Consider the following 19,362-nt stretch of genomic DNA (forward strand, 5'->3'; position numbering starts at 1 on the left):
GTTTCGAGACAGCCCATCTATTCCAACCTGCAGCATCTTGGAAGAGAGGAACAGACCCATTGCATAACTAGTGAGTTTGTAGGCCTCTAAGACCTGAATTTATTCAAGGGCCTGTAAATAGGACAGGGCTTTTTTTTAATCGTTTATTTACATAGTTCAGTATTGTGAGACACTCAATATTTCTGAGAGAGGTTGTCAGTATTATTTCAATACATTTTCTTATTAAAATGACTTACAGAGTATGCTTGGGTTTTTCATAGGGCGAGCACTTGCAGCAGAAGGGAACCAAACCATCTAAAATAGAAAAGAAAAAACATGTTATCTGATATAATCAACAAGATTTGGGTAAGTTTAATCCCTGATTAGACTTTATAAACCACTAACTCCAAAGGTTATACGTCCAATCTGTTTAGTTATCACCTAACGTTCATAAAGCCAGTGTCAAAGTTCATCTCCTCGATCTCTACAGAGACACACTGCATGCAAACAAATGAAAGGAGTGGAAATTCGTGGTTTTATTTGAAGAATGCAGTCTAATTTAATCAAGAAACCCACACACATGGTCATTAAATCAAGAAATCAAAGTGAAAAGTGTGCAGATCTCATGGGAGCTGAATGTGCTGGTGCAGGGCTGCAGAGAGCCCAGGAGGGCAGGTTGAGCCTCGCTGGCTGCACAGAAGCTGTCACACCTGTGTGCACTTTAAGGTGCTAATGACCACATGTGGGCAGCTTGTACATTAGTGGTGATCCTGCCCTCAGCTGCTTTTTGTCCCCAGTGGGATCCATGCTCAGTCTGGCCCCAAACTACCTCTGCTAATCCCACCAGGTAACCTTTCAAAGCTTCTCCTAATGAACCTTTACCTGCACACCGCTGCCCAGAACCAAGCCACTCACAGAAGAAAAACAAGCTAGGGGTAGTTTTGAGGGTTTGCTAAGCGAATTCACAAAGTCAAGAGCTGTTTAATAAACTATCATCTACGAATCTGTCATCTGGTTTAAGTGTTTCATTTAGTTTTCTGGTTTCTCACCATGTGAGCCATTCAAAAGCCTTATGAGCTAGTCACAATTTTTTTGAGGAAAAAATTCAGACTTCATACAGCTTCCTGTTAGTGAAGCTTATAGTACCTGCCTCCTAACGCCTCCTGTTTTACTATAATTTATGTGTAGGTTAAAGCTGCCTGTCTGCCAAGGCAGTGCAGTTAGTTGGCTAAAAGTGTGACGACACCATGTTAGCTAGCGGTTTTTTGGCCAGTGTTATGTTTAAAGGGTGACCATGTTAGCTGGAGCCCTTAGGTGTAGCTACAGCAGATGAACGGCCAGATTTTCCACAAATAAATGCCCTTCATTACCAAAACATAATTTAATTATCAGATATATCTTCAGTGGAAAGAACCTGAGCAAAAATTTTCAAAGAAATTTAATTTTCAACAGTTGTTAAGAAACACAGGCAGTCGACTAAAGGAAGTCGCCAGTTAACACGGTCACACTTTATACCGTGACACCGGGTTGTCGTCGTTAAAAAATTTCGTGAAAAGGTACTCGTTGAATACTTTAGCACTGTTTTTCATTAATTGTTGTACTATTTGACACTAGGACTAAAAACTAAACCAAGTTGCATGTGTAAACTTAACATTTGAAGATCGAATACAACAACAACAACGAACAAACGTCAAACAACAATTTGACTGAAAGGCATCGGTTAACACGGTCTCTTATTAAGCCACAACACCGGCACGTTAACGCTACCGCTCATAAATGTGGACCGTGACTAATTTAACATAGACTGGATTAATTCGCATTGGATGAAGTTTGGATTAAGTCTAGGTTCTCACCGGTTTGTGGCTAAAGCCAAACTGGATTTAAGACAGCTAGCAGGCGCTAGCTTGCTTAAGTTACGATTTCTCGTATTTTGGTGTGTTACATTGGGTTGTGTCGAGGGGTAAAGTGCTGGATGAATTTAACAGGCTGTGGTGATATTCAAGCTGAAATTTAGGCGCATCTTTGAGGGATGCTACAAGTCAGTGTGAAAATAATTATTAGCCTGTTTGAATGTCCCGTTTGGATAAAATAATGAAAAAATGTAAATGCTTTTTGAAGCTGCACTAGCTGTTATCCACCTTAACTAAAATTACCTTTCACTCTATTTTGTCTGAGTCTTTGTTCTCAAATGTGAGAATGAGGAAATATTTTAACTCTTAATACATAACTAGTAAACTTAATTATTAGTACACTTTTCCTTTGACATCACAAGTCTAGGCCTCCAATATTAGTTATTTTCTGTCTTTAATCAATAACATTGCTGCTACTTCAAAGTTTTGTCATTGTACCCTCAGACATCACCCCTTCTATTTGTTTGTAGACCTTATAATTTAATGCCAAAAAGCACGATACAGAGGTTATATCCTGACAAGTAAATATAAATATACAGTCGCTTCTTTTTCTATTATGTACCCTTGGATTAACTCTAAAAAGTTTAAAACATGTGGTATCAAAATGTTTAATCTTGATCTTATCACTTGTCTCATGTTAAGTATTGGCATCAAGTAAAGGCTGTCAATAGTCTGCTGAATCTACTGACAAACAGGTTTGTAGTTTTAGAAAGTAGATGTAATTTAAAGTTTTGATTTCATATTTTTTTAGCTGCCTGCCTGCTGTTTAAATATTTTTAAGAGACTATTTTGATGTTTTGTGGTGTGTTCACTTTCTATGTTACACTGTGAGGACTTTGAACACGATAAAGAGGAGATAAGTTTGCTGACCTTTCATCAGCCGCAGCATCTCGGCCCTACTCTGACATCATCTTATTGATTAAGTTTATCTATCTGGAGTAAAATCAAACAATGATTGGCAGAGCTTTTAGTTAATGAAGGCAGTTCATGATCTGCATTCTGGTAACTTTTTTCTGCTGAGGAGTTAGTTTAGTGTTCGTTAAGCGTTGTGAAGAATCTCGTCCTTAAGATATTTGAACTCCCCTATTAGTTGGTAAATGCTCTGTCACTCACCAAAAAAGTGACTTTTCTGGGCTTATTTATGCACAGTTTTTAGGCATGCATGGTCTAAGATGGACAGCAATGCTACAAAATATTTACACAACAATCTTGTAAATGATAATGCTGTACAATCAGCATTGTATACTGTAATTAAGATTATCTCAGCCTGCAGTGTCCATAGCTGTAAAGTGAAACCATGTATTCCCAAAGGTTATAAGAGTATGTGTTTAGATTACACAGGAATGACTTATGGCTTATCAGAACTAACCGTTTAGGCTAGAGGCTCTACACAAACTAAGTTTATTTAAAAAGGTGTTTCTGATGTTTTGCATGTTAGAGGGCAACGTTTGAGGAAGAGTTTGGCCTAAGCAGAAGTGGTGTTTGCATTTAAATGTGGCAAAATTAGTAGCTAGCATGCTTATGACTTAACATAATTTGTATTTTAGTGTCATTTCTGCATAATACTTAATTTCTTAAGTCTCTGTGAATGAATGGTGCTCAGTAGATAAACTTGGGTTGCCTTTTTCAGCAGCAATAATACAGGAACATGTAAAATAAAGGGAGAGTAATCTATATTAGATGTATATTTTTCAACCATTGTGTTGTTTTTGTCTGTGTTGCATTAAGTGTCTGAATATGTCAACAACTAATGTGGTATAAAAGTTTTCATATCTATCTACTCCTGCTCTTTTATCAGTTGGAAGTGATGGTGTTCAAGGGGCAAAGGTTTCCTTGAACTCTGTCGGCTGATTTTTATGAGCTCTTCTTCTTCCTGTATTGCCCTGCAGAGCAGAGGAAGAGGATCTGCGGTGAGCAAACTCACGCCTCACTCACACCTGCCCACCTGAGAGCTGGGAGCAGAGTGCAACACCTGAGAGGACACCAGCAGGTAAGAAAGTCACGGTCAGCTCCAGGATTGATTGATAAATCTGGCTTTTCAGGGTTCTGTCCTACTGACATTCATAGATGTTACATGGCCAATAAATTATTACTGAAAAACATTTTTTTCATGATTTGCAGGACTTGCATGACAAGATGCATGTTAATTTTTTTAATCTGACAAACAGCTAGCTGTTTTATTTTTCTGTGTGTTAATTGTGAAGGCTATAAAATGTAACAAATAGTACTTTTACCAAGACCATTTTCTCTGTTGTCATTACCCTCGACTTCAGTGGTGGTTAGAATAATGCATACGACCTATTAGGGATGAAAAGACAATTTAATTCAGCATAAAAATTGAGTCAAATATTTTGATATAATGAAATGCTTAAAGAGCACTTCATGCAGAGTGAGTATTAATACTAAAAACATAGTTTGGTTATAACTGTATGAGGGAACTATGTTATTCTGATTTTCATGACTTGGACTTACTCTTGAGTGATAAGGATTGCACAAGACCTGCTGACTTTGACCTTCAGTTCTAACAGAAAACATCCAGCAACATTAAAGAGCTCAGAATTGCATAATCGTAATCTATATCTAGATTATTTTTTAGTTGAAAGTGTAGCTTTTGTGACTGGCATATTTTAAAGTGTTAAATAATCAGAAAATAAACCATACTTTAATTTCCCGGCAGACCTGTCACCATGGACTTTTTCATCCAGCTGCTGTTCTCTCCTCTCCCGACCCCGGTCATCATCTCGCTGTTCGTCGTGTTTGCTGCGACTTTGTTTTACCTGAACACTCGACCCAGCCCCATCAGGAGCCCTGTCGACCTCAAATGCCAAACTATGGGCATCAAGGTAACAGATGCCGAGATACCAAGGTTTTATTAGTCTCACACCTGTCTGAACAACCTGCTGAACTTTCAGGCTGCTGGTGGCCTCATGGTTATGTCTGCATGCCTCATGCACAGAAGCTTTTGGCCTAAATCCAGCAGCCTTGGTTCAAATCCAACTGGTGGCTCTTTTCCAAAACGTCAACCCCACTCTCTCTCTCCATAGTTTCTGACTCTATCTGCTGTTCTAAGTGAAGGCATAAACACCAAAACTATTTACATACAGTGCATTTAGAAAGTATTCAGACCCCCCTTCACTTTGGTCAATTTTATTATGTTGCAGCCTGATGTTTCTGAACCCTGTCCTCAGTGAAAAAGACATGACAGCCTGCTTGGAGTTTGCAAAAATCTCCAATCTCTGAAAGCCAAACAGGCTTTCATGTGTTTTACACTTTGGAGACTTCTAGCCACTCAAAGCCCAGATCAATGGAGGGCTACAGTGATGTTTGTCCTTCTGGAACTTATCCCATCTCTGCACAGGATCTCTGGAGCTCTGTTCTTGGTCACCTGTCTTGCTAATGTCCTTCTCCCCTCATTGCTCAAGGTAGCCAGATGACTAGCTAGAACAGAACATTTTATGTAGACTTTCCCAGATCTGTGCCTTGCAACATTCCTGTCTCTGAGCTCTACAGGCAGTACCAAGGCTTGGTTTTTGCTCTGATATGCATTGTCAGCTGCGAGGCCCTCAAAAGAGAAGTGTGTGCCTTCTGAATCATGCCCAGTAAGTTTGATTTACCACAGATAGACTCCAGTCAAGGTGTAGAAACATCTCAGCAGTGAACAAAGAAATGGGAGGAACCTGAATGAAATTTCAAGTGTTTTTGCAAAAGGTCTGAATACTTATGTCAATGGGATATTTAGGTTTTTTATTTTTGATAAATTTGCAAAACTCTTTAAAATTCTATTTTCACTTTGTCACAGTGGGGGTGTTGAGAGTAGATTCATAAAATAAAAAGGACTCATTTGAGTTTAATCTGTAGCTGTATTTTTTTATTTTACTAGTGTCTGTATTTGCACATGACCTCTTTGCAGTTTTGATCTGCTTCCATGTGTGTTTCATTTTGCCTGATTAAGAAAAAGTAGCCCTGAATTAGGCCTCAGAGTTGCTCTGCTCTGCTATGTTGAAAAACTAACTTTAACCATAAACTCAAGCTCAATCCTCAGCTTCTGAAGTCAAACAGCTGTGCTGTATGAGAGTCCTGATAAATCTACTTTGCTGTTAAACTCAGAAGTAAAATCTTAAACTGGGTGTTTTTAAACGTTAAGTTAAATGTTCATGTGATCATTTTTGATGTCATCAGGATGGAGCAAGAAAGACGGCGCTGCTTGAAGACAACAACAACCTGACGTGTTATTACTATGATGATGCCAAGACGCTCTATGAGGTGTTTCAGAGGGGCCTGAAAGTTTCAGGTAATTATTACTCATTATACTTTTTCTATACTGACTGTTTTAACATGACTGGTCTTCTGTAAGTTTTTGTCTGCTATTCCAGGTCATTTTCAATAAGACTTTACTCTAGTGATGCATTACTAAACGCACCAAATATCTATATTCAGGCCTGCCAACAGAATTGGCTGGGCTGCTGACAAACCCAGGGAATCGGCCTTAACAGCTGTGATTTATTAGATTTTAATGCATGTGTGTGGGTTCATGAGTATTAGCATCCTGGCTAACAGTTACCTCAATCTGGAATGAAGTGTGTCAAACTATTATTGATGATGTTGGAATCTTGCTATTATTTTCCACTTCTCATCAATGTTGTACAGTTTTTGGCAATTTCTGCTTCTCTATACCCATTTTTTCCCACTTTAAGACAATGTTACCACAATTTTACCTGTTTTTTTGAATCACTTTTGACCACCCGGTTTTGCCTCTTTCAACCTATTAGCCACTTTTTCATCCCATTTGACCACCATTCTCTGTTCATTTCTGACACTTCTGACCCATTTTATCACCAGTCCCTGATTTTTGCCACTGTTGACCCAATTTTCCCACTATTTACCCCTTTTCATCACACTTACACCCATTTTGGCTCATTTTAACCACATTTCAGTTAGTTCTGCCAATTTTTACCACTTTACACTCATTTTTTTTCCCCACTTTTAACTCATACCTGCTACTATTAAAATCCCATTTCAACACCTTTTCTGCCCATTTTTGCCGCTTTTTAACATTTTTTGCCACTTAATCATAGTTTTTTTTTGCCTTTTTTGACTCATTTTTGCTGACTTTAAAAAATCCCATTTCTCATTATTTCTGCAAATTTTTTGCCACTTTTATGGATAGCATTTTACCTCATTTTCGGCCAGGTTCTGCCAAATTTTACCCATTCCTGCCTCTTTTTACCCAGTTTTGCCACTCTAAACCAATTTGTGCTATATTTTAACCATTTTTAATCACATTTTGCCACCCGTTTTTGCCACTTTAAACCTTTTGTGTCACTTTAAGCCCATTTTGGAAATTTTTAGATCCCATTTCACCACCTTTTTTGTCCATTTTGCCGCTTTTCACTGTTTGTTGCCACTTTTAACCAAATGTTGCTACTTTAATCATATTTTTTCACTTTTTCCCCACACCTTCTACTGTGAAAATCCCATTTTGCCACATTTTCTGCACGATTGCCACTTAAAGCCTATTTTTTGCCACTTTTGCCCCTTTTCATCACTTTTTGCCACCCATTTTGCTACTTTAAACATATCTTTGCCACTTTAAACCCATTTATGCTACTTTACACACATTTTTGTACTTTTGACCCATATCTGCCACTATTAGAATCCCATTTAACCATCTTTTCTGCCCATTGTTGCCTCTTTTTTTAACATGTTTTGCCAATTAAAGCCATTTTTTGGTCACATTTTTAATCCTTTTGATCACTTCTTGCCACCTATTTTTTGCCACTTTGAAAATATTTTTTTAATTTTACAAAGTATTTTTCACACATTTCTGTTACTTTTGACCCATTTTTGCCATTTTGTTGCCTGCGTTTACTTAATTTTCCCACTTTTAACCTCTTTTCATCACTTTCTAAGCCCATGTAACCACATGTCACTGATTGTTCTCCCCATTTTTGTTACTATTTTAGAAGGCTATATACTATGTCATAAACAAATGCTGCTTTGATAAGTGGTTATTATTCAGGTTAAAAAATATAAAAAATGAAGTGTGGTTGTCACAGCTGAACTTTAAGATCAGCCATGGTTTTTCTGACTTCAGTGGGACTTGTTTAAAGTACTAGATTTTGCTTTACAATGAACTGAAGCTAGATACTCTATTAATACCTGGGGGATTCTGTATTATGTTCACTTACCCATGTAATGCTTAATCAAAGTAATTCAGTTAGTTTCACCCATAGCAGAGCCTTCAGACTGTGGCAGATCCAAGTGAAAAATGAGATTCCCCTATATTCATGTCTCAATCCATTTCAAACGGGCATATCATAAGGTCTGCTGTGACTTTCTCTTTCCAAGGACATCCTTTTGTCTGCTGAAGATCTGTTAAGAAGTCACAATGCCTATAAACACTCCACAGTAGGCTAGACCATGCGGTTTTCTTCATTTGTCACAGCATCCAGACATTGTTCCTTATTGTTCTAAGATGGTCATCTCTCCACTTCAGCTGTATGATTACAGACTCTGCAACTTAAGGAACCTTTCCAGTACTGCATACTTCATCTAATTTTTGGTCTTCTTTGCATTTATAGGAAATGGACCATGTCTGGGCTACCGGAAACAAGGAAAGCCATACCAGTGGCTAAAATACAGACAGGTAAGGGAGCATATAATGCAAACAACACTGGAAAAAACACGCTGTTAACTCCAGCTGACCTTTCCTCCACTTATCTGTGTGAAGGTGTCTGATAGAGCTGAGCACCTGGGGTCAGGGCTGATTCACAGAGGTTTACAGCCCAACCCGGACACGTTTATCGGCATCTTCGCTCAGAACAGGCCAGAGGTGAGCTCAGACGTTTCAAAGAGGATAACACAGGTGGTGTGTTGTTGTTTTTCTCGGTTTGAGCATGCTGTAAATGTTGTCTAATTTCAGTGGATTATCAGTGAGCTTGCCTGTTACACGTACTCCATGGTAGCGGTCCCCCTGTACGACACCTTGGGTCCTGAGGCTCTGGTGTTCATTATAAACCAAGGTAATTGGATCTTCTCCTGCACACTAATGCTGCTAATTACAAAGCTGAGACTGAGTCCAGTGACTCTGCAGTCCCTGCAGGGATCTGTGCCAAGGCCACTCTAATCTCTTCTCACTAATTTACCTGCTCCATCTTCTCTGATTTGTTTATCTGAGCCTTCACCCTGACACAAAAAACATTATTATTACAGTGTGTTGATATTCTCAGTCCTACATATGTTGCCTTTTTATAAATCCCTCTTTTCTGGAAAGCATCAACATTGCTGACTAAAAACACTTCTTAGATATCACATTTTTGGGTATCAGCATGTGTCTAATGCTGTTGTTTTTAGGAGAACAGGGGTGGGAAGGGTCAGCTGATTGATACCTGGAGAGATGGGGCACAGGCCTGATCAATGGCCATCAGGCAGCCAGAGCAGTACAGGGCCAAGGTTCAGGCAGTGAAATGCCGAAAGGCATATGCTCTCATGCCTGATCTGACCAGTTCAACCATCTGAGCTTAACATAACATGGGACTTCACCAGCCCTACATGTCCTGTAACATGGTGGTCCTGCAAGGCATTTTTGCGGGTCACATAGAGACCAGACAGGTTGCTGAGCCAGCCGACCTCTGTGGCTTACTGCATGTTTTAAATTGGGGACTCTGTTCATTAAAAAAAACGTGCTCCATATTTACTTAAATGTAAACAAACATTTTGTATCAAGGACACACTTCATATTATGAGAGAGAAAAGCTGTTAAAAGTGCCCAACATGGTTTGCCCTCCCAAGTGATTGAATAGTTTGGTCATTTTTAACAGCTTTTCTCCCTCGTTATTTGAAATTTATCCAACAAACCAAAAGAATAATACAATTTATGGAGTTCCATTTTTAACTGGGGCTGCAAGCAGCACTGAACGGGCTCATACCTTTGTGCACATCAGAGTTCAGTGCACAACGGGCTTGTGACACAGCTGCATTGTTTTAGACACATCTTTCAAACCCAGAAAAATCCAAAATTCTCCGACCTGTCATGTCTGTTACAGCCAAAGTGAAATGAAAGTACACAAGTGTAGCCGACTAAAGCACGTCATATGTCGTTGTCCTAACAAAGGTGGCCCATTGAAACATGCTGTATTTCCAGTGATGACGGCACTGAGTCAATTTGAAACAAATGCCCTGAGTAATGGTTAGGATCGTATTCCACAAAAAAAAAGCAGCAGCAAATCTTCTAGATGCAGTTCAAATTTTAAGAAGACTGGAAGACTCCGTTAGAAAAATTAATTCTAGAAGGATCCCTGGAAATGTCTTCATTTCCCAAACCCTTCACAAGACTGCTTCCTCTATAATGGCGAATAATGGGTCGCCATGGCAACAGCTTTAGTGTCAGTACTAAGAGCTTGAAAATATTTACAATGGGAACACTTAAAAGATGTTTCACACTAATTTTGTGGCAGATTTGGTCAGGTTTGCAGGAACTTCCTTTGCCTGTTTCTGTGCTACTTTGGGACATCAAAGTTTGATGAGCTGGCATGGCCATGCCCTTTGAGTTTTGTACACAAGCCTTAGCACTTTTCTTCATAAAGATCTCTTCTAGCACACAACTAATTTTTGAGTCAATCAGATGAATGCCTTCAGGGGAGATCATCCTAGAAGAAGGCGTGGAAATGACTTGGTTGACTTATGTTAGAAAAAAAAAAGAGTAGCAGGCTTCCAATTGACTTGGCGATATAGGTCCAAGAGGTTTTTTTGTAGGTCCTGGCATGATTCATATGCTATCCAAATTTCAAAATCCTAGGTTGAACCTGCTGCTAGGGCTGATTTTTTTTACATTTTTTAGGGGGTGCCACTGATCCATTAAGCCACACCCACCAACACAATTTATTTAATGAGCTTGTTAATGCACTAAGTATTTTATTAACCAAGTTTCATGACTGTACTACCCTTTTTACCACTTGATAAACCTCCCACATTCCACATATTCAACTCAAAACCATCTTGTTTTCTTCTTCTAGCTGAGATCTCCACGGTTCTCTGTGACAATCAGACCAAAGCAGAAACCTTGGTGCAGACCAGGGAGAAAGATCAGATCCCTGTCCTGAAAACCATCATCATCATGGACTCATTCAGCCCTGAGCTGGTGGAGAGAGGACAGAAGTGTGGGGTCGACATCGTGTCTTTAGAGGATGTGGAGGTATTTAGTACTGAACAGAAAAATGGTGACAGGTTTATGCTGATTTTGTTTGAGTTTTAGCCTGCAGAGGATTAAAAATATGGTTTCTTTTTTGTTCTTCAGGCTCTGGGGAAAAGTAATCGTCATGAACCAGTTGTAAGTGTTTTTTTATGAAATCAAATTGAAATTTTAAGAGATTTAATAGGTTGCATGCTGTTCTAATGTGCTGGGTTTTTTTGTAAAACAGCCACCAAAACCAGAAGACCTCAGTATTGTGTGCTTCACCAGTGGCACAACAGGTAATCTTTTGGGGTATCCGGATCAGTGGTAACTAAGAGGTTTTTCTTCCTAGTTCTTACTTGAATGTTTTATCTTTCTCAGGTAACCCAAAAGGAGCGATGTTGACCCATGAGAACGTGGTCTCTGATGCTGCAGGTGTTATGAAATCCATTGAGGTGAGACAAACAGCCATAAGATGTTGATTTGATTTCACATGTAATCAAACTTCTGCTGACAGACATCTCTGTATGCTACAGTCATCAATCATCCCCAGTACAGAGGATGTCAGCATCTCATTCCTGCCTTTAGCTCACATGTTTGAGAGAGTGGTACAGGTGAGGTCCAAATCTAAGAAACCATGCATACAGTTTGTTTTTAAGACTGATATCTTGATGTTGAATGGATTTTCTTGCAGACAGTGGTGTACAGCGTAGGAGCGAGGGTGGGCTTCTTCCAGGGAGACATCCGGCTGCTTCCAGACGACATGAAAACTCTCCAGCCCACCATTTTCCCAGTGGTGCCTCGTCTTCTCAACCGCGTCTATGACAGGGTAAGACGTTTTTCACAGACAAGCCTGCCCCCGCTTTCCCCTTGTTCTGCTTAAAACATCAACCCAGTGCCTCGGGCCTCTCTATTCAATAAAACAACCCTGTCACTAGGTCCAGAGTGGAGCCAAAACACCTTTCAAGAAGTGGCTGCTGAACTTTGCAGTGGACAGAAAGTATGCTGAAGTGAAGGATGGTATCATCAGGAAAAACAGTATCTGGGACAAACTCATCTTCAACAAAGTTCAGGTACTGCTTCAGGTGTTTTTAAAGTGGTAAAATAACAAGAAAGTCCTCCAAAATGTTCACATAATTGTCTGTTTGTAGGAGTCTTTTGGTGGCCGAGTGCGTTTCATGGTGACAGGAGCAGCTCCCATCTCTCCTGCTGTTCTTAACTTCCTGAGGGCCTCGCTAGGCTGCCAGGTAATGAAAACATCCTGTTGTGGCTGTCTTCCTGTGTTCAGAAATTCTGGTAATTAGGGCTGCTAAGTGAGCAGAGCAGAGGCCCCATTTGTAGGAGCAAAATCTATGTTGCATAAGTTACAGGTTTAACTCCCAGCGTCCACCTCTCCATGCATGTTTACACTACTTCCTCCTCATTTTTCATCTGAACTGTCTAAGAAAAAGGTCAAAGTATTCTTTTTAAAAATGTGTAATTATTACATGTATAAATGTGGCTCTAGAGCAGTTTTTCTCAACTTCTCGGTTAAGGCACCCTTTAAAATTTAGAAAAATCCCAACTCACCCCTTACAAAAAGTATTAAAACTACTAACTTTTACATCCCTAGGGATTTCTATTGTAATAGAATTAATAAAATAATTCTTATATTGAAATTGTTGTGGTTATGTGGACCTTAAAATACCTGACAAGCTGACCGGTATAGCCATTGACATGCATATTCATGGAAAATCTTGGTTACATATAAAGCTATTTTAAGCCCCCCCCGATGATCCCAGGAGGCGCCCCAGGGTGCTGTGGCACCCCTGCTGAGAAAGGCTGCTCTAGGGCAAGTTTGGGCAGCTGGTGGCCCAGGAGCCTTCTCATTTAATGCAGCCTAAATTTAAGTCTCAGATTTAAAACAATAACAAAACTGTCCACAAATATCCCATGGAAACAAGTCGAATATTTGTGGACAGTTTCAATTACTGCTAAAACTAAAAATGTAAGTCAAATAATAGAACAACAAATATTGTGTTTATTGCATGGAAAAATTAAATAAAATTGGTTTAATTCTGTTTTTACAAAGGCTTTAATTTATCTTTTTTTTCTCAGTTCCACAGTAGGCATTAAGAGGAATACTGCAACTTCAGTGTTATAAAGCTGGGCGTACAGTGTGCAATTTAAAGCTGATTCACAAATTTTGAGTCACGGAACTTACTTTGAAGTCAGGCCCACTTTCACCCAGATTGTGCGTTGTTTATCATGCAGTTTATATGAAGGTGGCACAATGGCCGATCACAGCCTGACCAGCTGCTCCTGACTGATCGGGTGGATTTCTGGCATGTTTTATATTTTAGTCATATGACTGCACCCATTCACAAAAAGGGAGTGAAACCTTGAGCAGAATCCCCAACTTTTTTCTTTAAAAAAACTATTGGACAGCATCTTAAATTGCCATGAAAACAGCAGGGATGCCTCTCTGATGTTATGCCTATAATAAAAGCAATAAAAGGTAGGAAATAAGCCTACCTCTGGACCTCCAGCTGACATGAATATTTGTTACTTAGCTCCTTGTTGTGTTTGTGGGTAGTGCTGTTTTTGTGTAATAGACGGCAAGGGATTTTTGTTTTTAGTTTTTTTTAAGTGGGAAAACGAGACATTAGATCTGGCTTCAACCTCCATGTGAGAGACTTCTCAAAGTAAACTCCACTGACATTTGTCATAGACCGTCCTGATCGTTGTTGCAGTGTACGCCTGGCTTTGGCCTGAAAAAGAGAAAAATTGGTATGATTTTTTTCATGATTAAGAGGAATACATTTTGACAGATTTATTGTAAAAAGTTGTCAGGTTTGGTTTAATCCTTTCTGATACATTTCAGGTAGTGAAGAAGTCTAACTGGCTTTATACACAGTATCAAGCAGATTTGTGGCTCAAATTTGAATCTTCGATTGATGATGGATTTTTAGCTGTATTTGTATGTATATGTTTGTTTATAGAGACCAATAAATCATAAGAATACTGTTCATGGGAGCGAGGGTATCTCTGAATAGGATGTGCAGTACAGATAATGGATGCCACATTCATTTCATTGTCACTAATGAAGTCACCTTCAAAACAAGTTAAGTAATCCTGGCCCAGTTTATAAAAGTTACTTTTATAGGATTTAAATTGACTTGTTTGTGCATAATTTCTTCTGAGCTTAATGTTTACTCAGTTTCTAAAGCAGTCATGAACAATGTTTGACCAAGCTTAAATGGGCCCAGACACAGCAGTGTATGAGGGCGAGCTGAGAATGCCAATAAGTCTAGTTGGGGGTTATCTCTTTATGTAGACATATTGATGTAGTTTCACAGCTCACATTTGGCTCTTTTGAATTCATTCTTAGATCTTCGAGGCATACGGTCAGACTGAGTGCACGGCCGGCTGCACCTTCACCATGCCAGGAGACGCTACCTCAGGTAAAACCGTTTTCATCAGCTTTCTCATTTTGACTGGTTTAGTCATGGGCTTGCAGAGGTGGAAGTTGTTTAATTCAGTCCTTATGTTAGTTTGTGGTATTTTTGCAGAGGTATTTTGTTTTTTTTTAAACTCAGTCCTTCTACTCTTTTGTTTATGATTAATAGTTTATTGACTTTTGGATTAACAAAACCAGGTGTTTCAAACAGTGGCAACAGACAGAAGAAGCAATAACAATGGATAAAGAAAAGAAAAACCTTGAGAAATGAAAAATTAATGAAATATAATAAAAGCATTACACATAAGAGTATATACAATATGAATAAAATGTATATAAAAAGGAGGTAACTCCACTACAACTTAGAGATAATCCAAGACAGCGTAAATGTTGCTTTTTTCCTCTGAAAATTGTCCTGTGTAATGTTTCCCACAGTTATTTATAATTTTATGTAGTTCTCAGTTGTTTATAACATGAGCTGGTAACATCAGTGGACATTAAGAATAAATGGTAGTGCTCCAATTTTGAATTGTACACCTCCACCCTGTCCAAGAGCCCATAGGACAGGGTTGTCCAAACTATGGCCCGGGGGACAAATGCGGCCCTCAGAAAAGTCCAGAGATAAAATGAAATATGGCCTACTTTAAAACATGAAGCTTGTGCTTAACTGTATATTACTTTTTCTTTTCAGCACAAGGCAGTTCTATCATGTTAAATCTATAAATTTGGCTCCCCAAATGCCTGAAAATGACTGTCTATTTGCCCTGCCAGCCATTAACTAGCCATTTAGGCATACTCAATCGCTAAGCATTTATTAACTTACATTGGATTAGTCTTACTAACTTTGAAATCCTCATGATGAGGAATAAGAACGTGGCCCCACCAACGTACTATATTTCTGTATGTAGCCCTCTGTGGAAAAAGTTAGGACACCCCTGCTATTAACCTGACACGCCAGATGGATGTGTTTTACACATGTGTTTTACACATCCATCTGGGAAAGCTTCAATAGGAAACATTTGAGAAAAGGCAGAGGATTTGAAAAAAACCTTGGAGTGTGATTGGGTGAACGTTCTGTCTGTCACATCTCTTTGGGCCAATCAGAGCAACAAAACACGTGATGTAGCCACTATCGAGCTGCATGTGTGCAGCTACTTAGGAATAACGCGAAACATGGCGACTATAGACATGTAAGTACTCGACTTTTGTCGTTTTTGAAAAGAAAACAACTCATTGCTGTTCTTTGTTCTTCTTTTAATGAAGAAATGTTGTCCAGTTCTGATAAAACTGGCGCTTTAGCAGCATCCATGCTAATCTCTTCCTCCATAACTGCACCAGCTCTTGCTGCTGCTTGTTTACGTCACGACTCTGCTGCGCCTGAAAGTACTGCCCCTCGTTGCTGATTGGTCCTGTCACTTTCTAACCGGGCCCAAATGGTTCAGATGGGAGCTTTGCAAGATGGATTAGCCAATGAAAAAAAAAGGAAATCGGCGTATCCATCTGCTTTGCAAGGTTACCTGCTATAGGATGACCGAGAGATGTATGACAGTAGGATGGAGCGGCACAGAGGAAGTTTTCCATTCCCTTACAAGAATTTTCCTCCCAAGCATACAGGCGGTCTAGGTCCAGCTTGCAAGTGGCAGTTAACTTTTTATAGCAGAGGGGTCCCCCAAAACCTCTCTACTCTTTAATATATCAGAGAAGTAATCAACTTTTTACCCTCTAGATTTTATCTGAAATTTACATTACATTTACAAATTAATATTTCATTCAGATAGAATAAGACTTAGAAAATATGATCCATTACAAATGGTTAAAGCCACTCAACACTTTCTAAAATGGACTTTAAAGAGTCCAATTAGGTATAAAATATCTCTATAAGTCACTGTTTATGCATAATTAAATGTTTTCAGCTTCTCAAATGAGTATTTTTGCTGTGTTCCCTTTGCTTAAATGACAGCAAACTGAATATAATGATCTAGAAAATAACCAGCTATAAGATGGAATTAGAAAATGGTTTATATGCCCAATTGCTACTTTAAGTACAAAAACAATTCATGCATTAAAGTTTGGAAAAAATATTTCTATGTATTTTTTTCTATTAGACATGAAATTTTAACAATACAGATTCCCATATAGCTTTTCTTTATCACTGTTTTATTCCCACTTAACATCTGATTATAATCTACAGGACATGTCGGAGTCCCTCTGCCCTGTAATGTGGTGAAGCTGGAGGATGTTGAAGAGATGAACTACTTTGCTTCAAATGGAGAAGGAGAGGTAAAATGGTTTTGCAATTTAAACAAAGACCATGGATCATGTCTCCTAGCATTTATACAAATGTTAGCCAAACTTTAAAAATGTTTGAATATTGTATTAATTTTGATAAAATAATTTAGTTTGCCATTGATGACTAGAGATGAATGTAAGGGTCAAAAGATGGAAGAATTAATCTGAGGAACGAAGGCCGACAATAACTAAACCCTCAGACACCTACGCTATTGAAGGGCAAAGTCATGATTGTATTATTCATTGTCAGAGAAAACGTATTCTTGACAATTACTTTTAAAAGAAAGAAATGTTCTGCAAAGAACATGATTAGATGTTTTTATCTGGATGGTAATCTGTGGGGAAAGATGCCACAGGCTATACTTTCTAACACTAGAAATATGCTGTTAATCAAAAGTTATTGTCAGTTATTTAATATGTTCTTCTTGTTTCCCTTTTAAATTTCCTGGTGATGTTTTCCAGGTTTGCATCAAGGGCCGAAACGTGTTCAAAGGCTACCTGAAGGACCCGGAGAAGACTGCAGAGGCTCTAGATGAGGATGGCTGGCTGCACACAGGAGACATTGGAAAATGGCTTCCAGTAAGAACCAAAACACAGATAACAGCAAAATGCCAATTTAATACTGACTCTACCACATGTAGATGAGTTAGAGGATCGGTTCAAGATGTTTGGCCTGAAACCCTCCTGCAGCAGATGAGAAGTGTTAGTGGATAGAGGCCTCGAGTCCCACTGGCAGGTTGATTCATTCCTACTGTTCTCTCCAATCCCTAAACTGAATATTTAAGGGAATGAAAATGTTTCTACAAACAGGTTAACTTCATTTCTTTGGATGGTTTCACATAGATTTTTCTAGTGTCAGTCATGACTGGAATCAGTCTTCTACTGAATTTAAAGGAAATTGTTAAATTTGCAGAAACTTTCAAAAATGACACATGGTGGTCTGACATGTTAGGACTATTTTCTTATCTGAAGTAAGACAATTGACATTTCTGTGACAGAGTGGAGTTCTCAGGATCATCGACAGGAAGAAGAACATCTTCAAGCTGGCTCAGGGCGAGTACATCGCTCCAGAGAAGATCGAGAACGTGTACGTTCGCAGTGGACCTGTGGCCCAAGTGTTTGTGCACGGAGACAGTCTGCAGGTAAAAGCAGCACCTTTATGCTCCACACATCTGTAGCTCGTCATCTCAATCCCTCTGATGAAACCATAACTCTTTCTCTCATATCTGCAGTCCTGCCTGGTCGCCATCGTGGTCCCTGATCCTGATGTCCTGCCTGGTTTTGCCAAAAATCTGGGACTTAGCGGCTCCATGGAGGAACTCTGCAAAAACAAGGTAACGTCAATCAAACTAGTTTGTAGGAGCACCAAACCTCTTGGATCATTTTTAAAGCTGTGTCTCTTTAAGATTTAGGAATATCAGCAGTAAACAGATGTCAGAGTTGTGCAAAATAATGCAAAATACTAACTCTATTAATTGGATTCTGAAAGAAGAACCATATTTATTTTAGGTTCATCTGGTGGGATTGTTTTCATTGTAATACCATTCAAACTGTTCTATATTTATATTTAGGAGTTGAAGAAGGCCATCCTCTCAGACATGACCAAACTGGGCAAAGAAGCAGGACTCAAGTCCTTCGAGCAGGTAATGACTCCTAGAGTAGTCCAAATAAATCACTATATAATAAAGTCTGACATAGTAAAGAAAATATCCCACACCACAGAGCTTGTAAGAGTCATTTGTAGGAGAGCAGATGCTTACAGGATGGATATTTTCTTATGTAGACTGATTCAACACTTAATAATTTGAAATCCATTTCTTGAAAAGATTATTTACATTTGAACTCAGACCTTATGGTGCTGCATGTTACAAAAACAGTCTCAGGTCTCCCTCTAGTGGTTAGAACAAGCTCACACCTAAGAAATGAAAAGGACTATCAGTATTCTGGAAATTTTCAAATTCGACAGATTTTGCACAGTCTGCTGCAAATGGCCTTATTTTTTCTTGTCTTATTTCACTGTTGGTTCCTGCTTTAGAGTGTTTAAACTTTACCTGAACTTTGTCCTGAGCGGGATCTTGAATCTAAATATTTTCTAACCATCTGTATCTGCTCTATCTATTTCAGGTTAAAGACATGTACCTCCATCCTGAGCAGTTCACCATCGAGAACGGTCTGTTAACTCCAACGCTCAAAGCCAAGAGAGCCGAGCTCAAAGCTCTGTTCCAGCCACAGATCGACACACTGTACGCTAACCTCTAATAAAAGAATGTTAACCTGGTTAAATCTTTGAGTCTTTCTGTCTCTTCTAGACTTCTTCAGACACTGGAGTTCAGATATGTGTTTTGGTCTGAGTCATCTGAGATGATGAGGTTCTGTTAAAGTCATCTTCCTGCAGAAGAAATATTAAAGTTCAGTCTGGAGGTTTTGCTGAACTGTTTGACTGTAACCTGAGTTGGGCTTCTTTTTTAGTCTGTTTACTAGACACCATTATTCCATTTGGAGAGCTGAGGGCTTCATAAAAGCATTAGTTGACCTTCATGGATGTGACTTATGCACAATTTACAAGGGACTAG

At 39.0% G+C, this 19,362-nt stretch overlaps 1 protein-coding gene across 1 annotated transcript; it reads left to right on the forward strand.

Moving 5' to 3' along the window:
- Positions 1-694: 694 nt before the first annotated feature.
- acsl5 (acyl-CoA synthetase long chain family member 5) lies at positions 695-19,072 on the forward strand. Its single transcript, XM_041816427.1, has 22 exons — positions 695-826; positions 3,779-3,879; positions 4,567-4,732; positions 6,069-6,180; positions 8,471-8,535; positions 8,620-8,721; positions 8,812-8,911; positions 10,904-11,082; positions 11,185-11,217; positions 11,309-11,360; positions 11,443-11,516; positions 11,598-11,675; positions 11,756-11,890; positions 12,000-12,134; positions 12,213-12,308; positions 14,432-14,504; positions 16,692-16,780; positions 17,252-17,368; positions 17,788-17,931; positions 18,022-18,123; positions 18,361-18,432; positions 18,914-19,072. Exons 3-22 carry the CDS (start codon positions 4,577-4,579, stop codon positions 19,046-19,048), a joined length of 2,049 nt encoding a protein of 682 aa, XP_041672361.1. The 5' UTR covers positions 695-826; positions 3,779-3,879; positions 4,567-4,576; the 3' UTR covers positions 19,049-19,072.
- Positions 19,073-19,362: the final 290 nt, after the last annotated feature.

The sequence above is a fragment of the Cheilinus undulatus genome, linkage group 20 (assembly GCF_018320785.1).
Source record: "Cheilinus undulatus linkage group 20, ASM1832078v1, whole genome shotgun sequence".
In the NCBI taxonomy this organism is placed as follows: Eukaryota; Metazoa; Chordata; class Actinopteri; order Labriformes; family Labridae; genus Cheilinus; species Cheilinus undulatus.

Excerpts from the sequence above, each read along its gene's own strand:
- acsl5 (XM_041816427.1), top strand. The coding sequence starts at position 4,577 with ATGGACTTTTTCATCCAGCTGCTGTTCTCTCCTCTCCCGACCCCGGTC. Across the intron at positions 11,361-11,442 it reads CTTCACCAGTGGCACAACAG|GTAACCCAAAAGGAGCGATG; the intron begins GTAATCTTTTGG and ends TATCTTTCTCAG. Across the intron at positions 11,517-11,597 it reads GTGTTATGAAATCCATTGAG|TCATCAATCATCCCCAGTAC; the intron begins GTGAGACAAACA and ends TGTATGCTACAG.